We start from the raw sequence: 12,814 nt of genomic DNA, 5'->3' as shown, positions 1-12,814 counted from the left end.
TGTCAGGAAGTACTTGATGGTTAGAACCCCTAAGATATGGAATGGGCTTCCAAGGGAGGTGTTTGAGGCCCCATCAGTGTGTGTGTTCAAGGAAAAATTGGACAGCCACATGTTGGGGATTACATGAAAGGAGCTGGCTGGAGCTGGGGTCAGACTAGCTGGCCCAGGAGACCCCTTCTGACTTGCTTTTTTCTATGTTTCTATATTTGGATTTGTTCCAAATTGCTTGGATTTGTTCCAAGTTGGACTTCTAGTGCAGAGATGGGGATTGGTAAGATATTGTTTGGATATCTTGTGATGCAGGAATGACTCTTTTGACTCTGAGGACTGTGTTGGCCCCTGCATGGATTTATTTAAATCAAGGAGACTTCAGTCAGAGAGGAAAAGGTTTAATTTAAATAAAGTTTCTCATTTAAATGTTACCATACATTTTCTGCATGGTTGTACAAATCTGACCACTAAGCCGTATTAATTTACTGCTCAGAAGAATGTTATTTATACTGTTTTCTTACAAGAAGACTTTATATTTCTTCATCTAACTGTATTTTTGGTATGATTCCTTTTACCTATAGAAGGAATATCTTCAAAATATTTCCATACAGAACCTTTCTTATTACCAGCATCTGTGACAGTGTGAGGTTAACAGTACAATTCTATACATGGCTCTTAAAAAGAAGTTCTGTTGAGTTCACTTATGGGACCTGCTCCCGGGGAACTGAGTGTAGGATTGTAGCCATAGTACGAGAATATAAGAAGATGCATGCTGGAAATTTTTGTTATTGTCAGGCTGAATAGAGAACTGAATAAAAAATGCTCTATTTTGTAGGTTGTTAGTATGATGTCTGAACCCAGATACTCTACATTGTTGATTGTTCTATAGGTTATTCATTCAAACTGGACTGGAGATGGTTTGTATATTTCATGTATCCCCACAAATCATGGTTTAGTTACACAACACTGTCTCCTGCTTTGTGATATGTGAACCAGGTCTCTTGCCTGGCTAGCTTTGCCTTATAAAACACAAAGGGCAGGAGGAAGGGAAAGAGAATGAGGGGGAATATACCCATATGTTATTTTTTAAAGGGAGAGAGTAATTCAGTATTCAGTATATGGTTTTTGAAATAATTTTGATTTTTTTAAATATGATGTTTATTTGTTGTACTGATTTGTTTAATCAGTTTGTATCCACCTTGGTTGCTTTTATGGAAACTCTTTGAATTGCATTCCTGTAGTGGGCAGTTCCAAAGGCAAATATTGGCAGGACTTACACACACAAAGTCATGCATTGACATCCTACCCACCCCAACGAAGCATCTGCAGTGGGGCAGCATTTTTTACTCTTATTCAAAGAAAATACTTAAGTTTTAAAAATAAAGCATACTACTCTTACTTGCTGCCTAAGCTATCTTCTCAGGCAGCAAATCTTATGCTGTTTATGCTTCCTGAAAGTTCTTGAATGCTAAAGTGCTGAGAGCCTGGGACTCAGCACCAGCAGTGACTGGTGGAGTGTCTGAGGCAGCACAGTTCAGGTTTTTTGATGTTTAGAAGAACTTTAAAAAATCCTGCTGTGTCTGGCACTCCTCAGTCATTTTTTCCCCTGATAAGTATGGAGCATGGGAAAGGGGAGATTGCTTCACCTTTCTTGCTAAATCAGACACTTCCTAAGATGGGAGCCTAGGAGAAAGGGAGGACTTACCTCCTCCACTCCACTGCTCAGTTGAGTAACCAGTGCTTCATTGAGGGAAAGCATAGTTCCTACACTTGCAGCAATCCTCACCCTGCATCACATCTGCCTTATTCGGACAAGATGTTCAAGCATGTGGTAAAACCTCCAGATGCCCTTGCATATTATTTGGATCTATTTCTTTATGACTTTTTTTGACTATATTTGAAATTGAGATTGCCTGGGTCACCTTAGTGGATGGATGACTAAGAGATGAATAACAGTACAAACTTCTTTGTTCTCATGAGCATCTTGCCATTTTCTAATACTATTAACTATGATAATTTCTGAGTTGGCTGAAGAAAATGAAGCTCTGGTATCCTGCATTTCGGTAGTTTTGTTCTTTGGTATAAGGTAGTTTCAGAAGATCGCGTTGAAATACAGGGTAGGTGGGGGTGTTCCATGGCTCTGGAACTTTGGGATACTATTTTTTTTAATTTGGGTATTTTTGTCCCATCCATATTATGTTGCACATCTCTTGATGTCTTACAATCAACATCCAATAAATCCATATTATCCCAAATAATCCATAATAATCCACGACTGAGCATAAAATATGGTTAAAATATTTAAACATTGAAATTACGGGAAAATAAAAAGGTCTTGAGCTGGCACCGAAAAGCATATAATGTTGGTGCCAGGTGGACCTTTCTGGGGAGTGCATTCCATAGCCAGGGTGCTCACAGGCTCTCCTCTGAGTATATGCTCTCCTAACCTCCTTCAAGGAGGATTCCCAGAGCAGGGCTTCAGCTGCAGATCTTAAGGGCCAGGTGGACATGTAGGGAAAAAGATGTTGCTTTAGGTATTCTGGTCCCAAGCCATTTAGTGCTTTATAAGTCAATACCAGCACCTTAAATTGGGCCCGGGCTCCAATGGGAAGCCACTGAAGCTGATAGAGGACTGGTGTTATATGAGAATAACGACCAGCCCCCGACAGCAATCTGACGGCTCTGTTCTGAACCAGTTGAAGTATCTGGACTGTCTTTAAGGGCAGCCCCACATAGAGCACATTACAATAGTCCAACCGGGAGGTTACCAGAGCGTGTGCCACCATTGCTAGGCAGTGCTCATCCAGGTAAGGACACAGCTGATGGATCAGCTGAAGCTGAAGGAAAGCACTCCTCACCACCTGGGCTTCCAAGGACAACTCCAGGTCGAGGAGCACTCAAGGTTCTATTTATTGAGATGCAGGGCTGATACTGTCATAAAACTGTTGGGAGAGGTTATCCAAAACTCTGGGCTGAAGTGTATTAAGTATATGTGTTGACTGTTTCTCTTGTTCCCAGTGTCTAATCAAAAGGAGGGAATAGAGTTTCCAAACTATTGTCTGTCATTAGTTGAGGGGTGAGTGGGGATGGACAAGTTGAAACTTAAGGAGATACGTTTACTGTTTATCATGAGTTCTATGACCTAGGAAAGCTTATATGGCCTATTTGAGACAAGACTGCACTCTTTTGAACACACTGGGACCTGCAGCCTAGATGTGCTCCTTAATCTCATGCTACCCTGGATCTTCAGATAATGAAGGTGGCAAGGAGTATCATGTACCACTTTCAGCTTTTTCACCAGCTGTAACCTTTTAATGAAAAAGATAAATTTGACCTCCATTATCCATGTCCTAGTTATTTCCAGGCTGGACTATTGCAATATTGTCTTTGTGGGGCTTTTTTAAAGGAAAATCTGTAACCTGAAGTTGATAAAAAATGCAATGGCCAGGTTCCTGTCTATATCCCGAACATAAGGGCATCTGTTTTATTTCTTTTATACTGGCTGCCTGTTTATTTTCTTGCCCAATTTAAAGTCTTGGTTCTAGTCTTTAGAGCTTCTGAATAGCTTTGGACTATGTTACCTCAGGAACTGTATGTTGTTCTTCGTGGTCTCTGTGGATCACACATATGAGTGCTGTACTTGTGCAGTGCTATGTTCAGGAAGATTCTCCTAGCTAAGCCTAAAACTTTTGGTGGGATCCCTACCCCGCTCCCAGTATAAAAAGATCAGACTCCCAACATTTCTTTTGACTGCTGTTTGTATTGAATGATTCCTAACTTCATTCTCCAATACTTACCTCCAATACTTACTTACCTCCAATAACTTACCTCAGATCTTTCCCAGACTTTTCTCTCAACTTAAAACTTTTCTTTTTCCCTCAAATCTCTTCAAATCTCTTCTTATTTTTCCACCTTTATACTTATCTTTCCATTTCCCTCTCCAAAAAAACCAACCCCACCCCCATCACCCTTAGCTAAGGAATCTTCTCCTTTTCCCTTCTCCTTTCTGAAAGTGTGTCAGGTTTGGTATAAAAATGTCATCCACAAGTAGACATGTACTGTGTTTGTTTCACCTCAGTGAGGAGCTCTGTGTTGACTTGTGTCCACATTGTCAGGCCTTTACGAAGCAAGCCACAAAAAAATAGGGCTGGCCACCAATTTGCCTTTTCCATCAGCAGCCCTGGCTACCACTTCTGTTCTGGCTGTACAGTCAATTCATGCTTCTCTGGACATTTTGGGCATTCCAACACTGGCCTGGCCAGAGCCTGTGGAAACACAATCTGATCCGATCCAATCACACCAACCTCCTTCTCTGAAGTAGAGATTCAAGACTCATCATCCCGATCTCCAGTGGCTTGGATTGCTTCTCCTGTCCTGTTGGTGAATACACCACATTGGAACCTAGAAGCACAGATAGTGCCTCCAACACCTTGCCCATGCTACCAGTTCATCTTGTCCAACCTGTTGCCAGTCTCAATCCACCATCCAGTTGACTGTTTCAAGCCAACTGCATCCACCTACAACTAAGATGCATATTGGGGTCCACCAGTGACATTAACTGAGCACTACTACGCAGGCTATATGTGGGAGCATCTATGGGATAGCACTATTTCCCTGCTATCTGTGGCCACCAACTGGAACCCCGCCTCAGAAACCCTGGGACCCAGCACAGTCCAGTCAGCAGACAGTTCTGGAACCAACTCCAGCTGGATGCCAACACTACTGCATACTCTCCATGGAGCCAATGTCATCTCAGAGACCCTCATAATCTGCCAACTCAACTTCTTCCAACTGAGCGGACTCTGCCTCTGATTTGGACACACATCCAGCTTCTGAGGAATCAGTCTCCACTTCTCCAGAGACTTGGGTTGGTTCTCAGGACAGGACCTTTGGGTGGCTATATCTTTTGGCCTCCAGACCAAGCAACTGACCAAACTGACTCTGAACCCAGTGTTCGATGTTGTCCAAATGGAGGACTCTGTTCCAGCAGCTATACCATTTTTACCTCAGACCATGAGGGATCCCTGACAGCTACCGACATAACCCCATCCAACCTCACGAAGGCTGGAAGACATGTACAGGGTACAGGAGACAGATACACCCTTCCTCCTTCATCATCCTCACCCATAGAGTCCACTCAAGGGTTCCCTCAGAGAGAAGACTCTGCTCTGACTGAAGACTTATCGACTGGACATGATGGTGAGACTCTGCTGTGGGCCTCAGCCTCCCCATCTCAAATAATGAAGCTGCAATGGGGAGATAATAGGTCTTTCTTTGGCAGAAGATGGGAGCTCTGGCAGACTTTCTCCCTGAGCAGCAGCAGGAGCTCGCAAGTGTATTCATGTCTGAGGCCATGCAACTGTTAAACCAGCAAATAGTATGCCAGCATGCCTGGTTGCGTGCTGCTGATCTACTGCAGGAGACATATTCTCACATCAAGAAGGACTCTTCCATACCAGAATGGATGAGCAGGCTAGACACCATCCAGGAACCTAGGACAATGGCCAGACAGTTGGGATTCAGCCCCTTCCAACCTGTGAGAGCACGTAAGTGGCCATAGGATTGACCCACTTAAATCAATACCAGCCCTGCCATAACAGGGCACCATTCAGTTTCCCAGACACCACAACACCTGCTATCCATGGCACAACTACGCTGCTGAGATGCAACCAGCTTCTAACAACCCTGTAAAAGAAAGCTAGATGCTGAAAGAAAGCAGTGCAGACAGGTAGCACAGGCTAGTCCCCCATTCTCTTCACCAACTCTGTTTGGTGACTGCCTAAAGGTCTGTCTTCCCAACTGGGAAACCATCCCATTAGATTTGTGGGTACTATCCATAATACAGCATGCATAGCAGTTCAAATTTGAGACCTTAACATCTCTTGGAACAGTCTGCCCAACTCCTTTACTAGCAAAGGGAGTGGTCCATCCAGTTGACCAACCTGATGTATGCTATGAATTCTATTTGAGATACTTTACCGTTCTGAAAAAGGATGGTGGTCTCCATCCGATATTAGACCTTTGGGGAGTCAGCTACTTTATTGCAAACAGAAAATTCTGAATTGTCTTCCTACAAACTATCTTGCCACGATTATGGCAAGGGGATTGGTTCACATCAGTAGATTTAAAGGATGCATATTTTCATATTGCTGTCTTCCCAGTTTATTGCTATATCTTGAGATTTCTTTTGGCCATGCAGTGTTGTCTTCCATTATTTAATAACACCTCCCACCACCATATCCAGTAAGTTTGCTAGTCATCCATATGTGTGATGCACAGAGACCGTGAGGGAGAAAGTAAGTTTGCTCCCTGTAACTGTCGTTCTTTGAATGGTCATCTGTGCATTCACACAACCCACTTGCCAGCCCCATGTCAATGTTGGTGGTTACTTTGTAATTCATTTCTTAATGATAATGGGTAGGCAACCCCCCCCAAAAAAAAAAACCAAAACAAAACATCAGTCTCCATGTGAACTGAGGGAAATGGCTGGAACCTGCCCTTTTTATACCAGGATGGGATGGGGCTCCCACTAGGCAAATCTTCATGAACACAGGCACTGCACAGATGCAGTATTCATATGTATGAATGCACAGATGATCACTTGAAGAATGACAGTTACAGGTAAGCAACCTTACTTTCTTGAATAACAAGCCTGCCAGTCAGTTAAGCCCAGTCCACCTATACAATCAGATGAGTGCATATGCTAGACAGGGCCTTTTCAGTTGTGGCACTGAAATTGTGGAAAGAAGATTTGCAAAATTCTTTCTGTTTTAGTTTTAGAGATCTGTTAAGACTTTTTTTTTTCCAATGTGCTTTTGGTAAATGGCTTTTGTCTGCTAATCTTCATTCTGCCTTTGATTTGGCTGCTTTTAAAGGAAACGTATTACTGTTTGAGTGTATAAGAGCTGAGCAGGCTGTCAAGGACACAACATCCTGGAGGGCATTCATATGCAGGGCCACCATAAGTCAGAAATGACTTGTGCACATACAACAGCAACTTCATAGTGTTACAATTATTATTGGTTTTTACTGTTTGCCCATTTTACTATTTTTGTTTTGTGTGATAACTTTATAAGCCACATGTGTGTATGTAAATGAAAGTCAGGTAAAAATAAATAAAAATGATTGTGATTTTGTTTATTTCATTGTTTGCAAGGAGGAGGCCATAAAGGATTCATCAGGTCAGGAGGATGAGACACAGTCCTCCAATGATGATCCAGCACCATCTGTTGTACAGGAGATAATTCGTCCACGGCGCTGTAAATACTTTGATACAAGTATGTGTTTCCAAGTACTAAGCACTGTCAACTAAGCATGTTTTTGAACACCTTTTGTACTTTGATATGCTATAAATGCTTGATTCACAGTTGGACTATACCTTTTTTAAGACAAACCAAATTTTCATGAAAATGTGCAAGCTTTTGATTCTCCAGAAGTCTTCCTCAGACTAGATGGTAAAAAAGAAGGCTGGGAAAGAAACAGGAAAGTCCAAACAATTGGCAAAATGTTGGAATGAAGAGCACTTGAACAGTCTTCTGCTTCACTTCCTCTTTTACCACTTTGGGTGTCAAGGGAGATACAAAGTTCTGGCATTTGCACTCCTGGTGGCATTAACCATTGTTATATGATGCTGTTGTAGTGGGTCTTTTATGTTGTCTCTCCATCTTCTGGGTCTGCCTCATGCTCTTTGGCCTTCTCTTTTTGTGTATGCCTTGAGTGGTATGGAATCCCAAGACATTCTTCCAGGTGAGCAAACCACTTTATTTGCTGTCTTTGTATGTAGTTAAGGATTCTTTTCCTTATAATCTCATCCCTGATTTTATCCCTTATGGTCACTCCAGCAGCTTTCCTTAAACATCTCATTTCTGTGGTGACTATTTTTTGTTCATGTTTTATTGTAAGTGTCCATGATTGACACTGGTAGCATAGGATGGAGATGAATATGCTTTGTATGAGATGCTTCTTTGTACTGATTGGTACTGCCTTATTTTGAAGGAGTGGAACTATCTGTCCTAATACTTGGTTTGCCTTACTGCATTATATGTTAATCTCCTTGTCCAGTTTACCATCTTCAGTGAATGTTGTTCCTAGATATTTGAGTTCAGTCACTTGTTTTATACTTGTTCCCTCTATTACTTTATTTAAGGTATGCTTTTTTCTTCCCATTGCCATTACTTCAGTCTTCTCTTTACTGATTCTTATATTACTTACCTTGAATTCTTGGTTCATGGACATAAGTTATTGCTGCAGCTCCTTCGCTGTACTTGTGATCAGTGCCTGACCATCTGCAAAGAGTAGTTCATTGATGTTATTTCCATTCTTGGGCTTAGCTTCTTTACTTATGTTGTCTGTATAGGTGATAAATAAAAGTGGTGATAGTACACATCCTTGTTTTACTCTACATGTTATTGCAAAGAGTTCTGATATTCCTTGATTTGTTCTAACTATACTTCTGCAATTGCTATATACACTTTTGCATAATCTAATAAGATGTTCACTTACTCTGTATTGGGTCATTGCTTGCCATAGCAATTTCCTATCAATTCTATCAGATGCTTTCTCTTGGTCTGCAAACATGACAAAGAGATTCTTATTACATTCCATATTATTTTCTATTGGTCATTTAAGTGTAAAAATTGCAACTGTGCAGCTTCTATTTCTTCAAAAACCCATCTGTTCTTCTGCATGTTGTGGTTCTATGACTGGTCTCAACCTCATTTCTATTATCCTGCAGTACATTTTCCCTACATGACTCGGGAGTGAGATGCCTCATTATTATATGCATTCTTGTTTGCTCCCTTTCTTTTTCCACAGTGGTATTATTATTGCTTATTGCCAAACAGTAGGTGTAGTTAGTTGTGTTCATTCTGCATTAAAGATTCTATGTAGCCATGTGATTCTGCTTTTCCCTGCTGCTTGAATTGTTTCTGTTGGTAACCTATCTATTCCTGGTGCTTTAAAAATTGAAGCAGATCCTGAAATAGCATTGTTGCTAATATTTTGTGAAAAGAAATTAAAATGGGATATCAAAAATTAATAATAAATTTAGTATTTGCAGCAAAATTGTTAATAGCAAAGAATTGGAAGGGAAAATGGGATCTCTTGATATTCCTGACTTGAATAATATCTTCTTGAAATTGCCGAGTTTGGGTGGTAGCATGTCATCTTAATTTTTGTGAAACTTAACAACTTTAACATGCAGCTCAGCTACAGAAAGAATGAACATTGTGCTTAAAGTCAATAACTCATTATACTTAGGTCACTTTTCCTAATTTAACCTCCTTGAAATTTCAAGAGCCCCACAGAGTATCAGTGGTTTTTAAAATTAATTAATTTATTTTAAAGATACAAATACAACTACAAAATTCATATAATAAAGAAAAAACACTCAGTACAAAAAATAAAATATAAAAAAACAGAAATCACCCTTAGTGCACCCCTCCCCTGGGACCATGGCTGCCTAGTATTTTTTTTCTTCATTAATCCATTCAAGATACCCCTTCCATCCAAAATTACAGTACATCCTTTGAGGGTTTATTACCCTCCCATGTTGTTAATACATATTCAATAAACATACCACATATATTATTAAAATCATTTTCACCCTTATCTCATTAATCACTTGTCATTTATCTCTATATTCCAAAATTCTTTATACCATTTGATTAATTGATCCCATTTTTCCTTTCAATTCTTTGCTATTATCAATTTTGCTGTGGATACCAAATTTATTATTAATTATTTGATATTCCATTTCCATTACTTTTCACAAAATATTAACAACAATGCTATTTCATGATCTGCTTCAATTTTTAAATTCAACATCTTCCTAACCTCCTTAAAAATCATTATCCAGAATTTCTTAATATTTTCAGTCTCTCCACATATGAAAATAGCTACCCATATTTTTTCTATATCTCCAACATAAATTAGAATATTTATTATCTGCATAGAATAATTTAATCAGCATCACATACCGTTTCCATACTAATTTATAAAAAATTTCCTTAATTCTAATTGACATTTTTAATATTCTCTTATTCCATATTTTCCCCAATCCTTCCCTAAATCCATTTCCCATGAAATTTTTAAAAGATCATATATACATGCTCCCTGTCTAATAAAATATTATATCTCTCTCTTATTGTCACCCTTGTTTGCATTCCTCCTTCATCACAATCTCCTCAAATTTGGTAAGATCTCTACAATTACCATTTTTCTGCAACCATTTTCTAGTCCATTGTTCCAATTGCATCACATTAAACCAAGTTTATTTTCCTTTTCCAAATAATGTCATTATCCTTTCCTTATTTTCTATCCAGTCTTTTTCCCTAAATATTTGTTTTTCTTTTAATACCTTTCTTAAACTATCCCTCAAATTTTCTGGAAATCCTCTAATCTCTGTAATAAGAGTTATTGGTGAGATGATTGGCATAATTTTTCCCTATATGTCTCCCAAATTCCTATCAATTTTTTTTGAAAAAATGATTTTCTGTCCTTTTTACAATCTTATCTTATTTAAAAAGAATGTTTAAAAAAGATCCTTCAGTTTCTTATTGTTTCATCTCTACCCATATTATTTAATCTGGCTGCAAAATAATATTTGGTGTACATCTTAATTGATTTGCTTCATAATATAGTTTAATATTCAGAATACCTCATCTTCCCTCTTTTTGTGATTCGTACCATCTTTTCTTACTAGTCCTTGCATTCGTATCTCCATTACAGAATTTAATAATCACATTTTGCCAGTCTTCCAGTTCTTTCCTGAATTGACAACATCCTAAATAAAAAAATATTCTTAAATAAAATTTTCATTTTACAAACCACTGTTTTCTGAAATCATGATAATCCTATTTTCCTAAATTGCTGCAATTTCTTATTTATTTCAGATTTTAATGTATCAAAATTACTCTTTTTCAAAAATTCTGCATTTTTAAATATTAATACTTAAATATTTAATAGTATCACATATTCTAATCTGAAATTGATTCTTAATTTCCTCCTTTTCTTCTCTATTACAATGAAATGGCAACATCTTTGATTTTCCCAGATTACCTGCAACACTGTTATGTCACCAAATTCCATTGAATGAGTTTTAATCTGATCCATAACTTTGAATGGATCTTCAATTGTTAACAAGGTTTCATCAGCAAATAGTTTAATCTTGATTTTGTTTTTAATTCCAATATCTTCTATTGTATCATCATTTCATATACTATTTGCCAATAATTTTATAACTAAAACAATGTCAGTGAAAGAGGACATTTCTCTCTAGTGCCTCACCCTAAGGATATTCTTTCTGTTAAACCATCATTAACTATCACTGTTGTAAAATTTTCTGCATAATTGATTTATTACTCTTTCGAATAGTAGACCAAATCCTAATGCCACTATCAACATCTTTATCATTGGCCATTTCACACAATCAATTCTATAAAAATAATGATACCAAGCCCACTTTCAACCTTTTCTTTGATATATATTCTATTGCGTTTAATACTCTAGTCAAAATCTACATCCTTCTCCTTACTATAAAACCAGCCTGATCCACCTTAATGTATTTATCAGTAAAATAATTCTTTCTGTTTGCAAGTGTTTAGTTTTAGCTGCAAATACAGCAGGGCAAGGACTTTGGGTGTTCTTAGGCTGAGGTTAAAACAAAGGGTACAAGAGTTGGTTCCTAGGATAATCTGGGCTCTTTCCTTTGGACCCCTTGGGTTTTGATTGAGTCCAGGCTAGTTGATTTAGCATTACAAAAGTCCTAATTACTAGAGAGAATTAGGCAGAGGTTCCTAAAACAAAGGATACTGAGGAGTGTACTGGTGATCTAATTTATCTTGAGGTAAGGACAGTTCAGAATTGGACCATGATTCTTCCCAAGGCTTTTAGAGTGATGAATAAAAGCATTCTCATATATTACTTGATTAGAATGATAACTTGGTGAACAAGAAGGTCTTTCTTTAAAGATCACAATCATCAGCTGTTTGTCTGCTAGAAACAAAGGCTTAAGTTGAATGTGATGCAGAAGTACCCAAAAGCTGATTTAAATCCCTTTCAAAATTAAATGTCATTTCAAGATGCTGCAGGCCCTAGCTAAATGTTTTCTTGTACGTATAAACTCTTCAGCAAGTTTATATAATTAAAATGGTATTTGTGCTGTTTTTAAAAGTGGAACTCTTGTTGCAGTTCTCAGTATTGCAATTTAGTAAGGGTATTTCTGCCACAATTGGTCACATAGAGTTGGTTATGACATCATAGCTCACTACTCAATTAACCAACCAGAGATGGCTCTCTTTCTAGGTTGTACTATATTTGGAGGAATGCAGTTCAGGGTACCTGTCTGTGTTTCTTAATTTTCTTATATAGATAGTGAAATAGAAGAGGAATCTGAAGAAGACGAAGATTATATTCCTTCAGAAGACTGGAAAAAGGTAAATGGTTGAAGCATATAAACATACATTTCCAGTCTGCAAATGACTTTGTATATATTAGTCAAAGAATATTTTCAAGAAAGCATTCCTGAACAGTGTGGGTGTTCAAAGGGTTTTTCTGATTAGTCACTGTGTGAACAGAATGCTGGACTAGATGGACCTTTGTTCTAATCCTATATGGTTCTTCCTCTGTTCTTATGAGACCTAAACATTAATAAAAGCAAATTCTCAGGATTCTACTACATTGAAGCTGATGGGGAAAAAGTTCTAGTAATAATAATGTGTAGGATTCCTCCCCAGTAGATTGATTGGTTCCTTCTAGTAGTTATGCTGAAGATCTCATTAGTTTACTGTTTGCTGTGTATCTAAAATAGTTGGTGATGTCTACA

General features: G+C 38.3%; 1 protein-coding gene across 2 annotated transcripts in view; it reads left to right on the top strand.

Moving 5' to 3' along the window:
* Nucleotides 1-12,814, top strand: part of MIER1 (MIER1 transcriptional regulator) — a 61,233-nt gene that overhangs the window by 31,613 nt on the left and 16,806 nt on the right. For both annotated transcript variants that reach the window (XM_044440991.1, XM_044440994.1), the window contains 2 exons: nucleotides 7,148-7,268; nucleotides 12,361-12,425. In XM_044440991.1, coding sequence (XP_044296926.1) covers nucleotides 7,148-7,268; nucleotides 12,361-12,425 — 186 coding nt within the window. The remainder of the gene's footprint in view (nucleotides 1-7,147; nucleotides 7,269-12,360; nucleotides 12,426-12,814) is intronic.

This window comes from Varanus komodoensis, unplaced genomic scaffold (genome assembly GCF_004798865.1).
Source record: "Varanus komodoensis strain SLA01 unplaced genomic scaffold, ASM479886v1 scaffold1, whole genome shotgun sequence".
Lineage (NCBI taxonomy): Eukaryota > Metazoa > Chordata > Lepidosauria > Squamata > Varanidae > Varanus > Varanus komodoensis.
The sequence above is the reverse complement of the archived record's forward strand: the minus strand, read 5'-3'. Positions and strand labels throughout refer to the sequence as shown.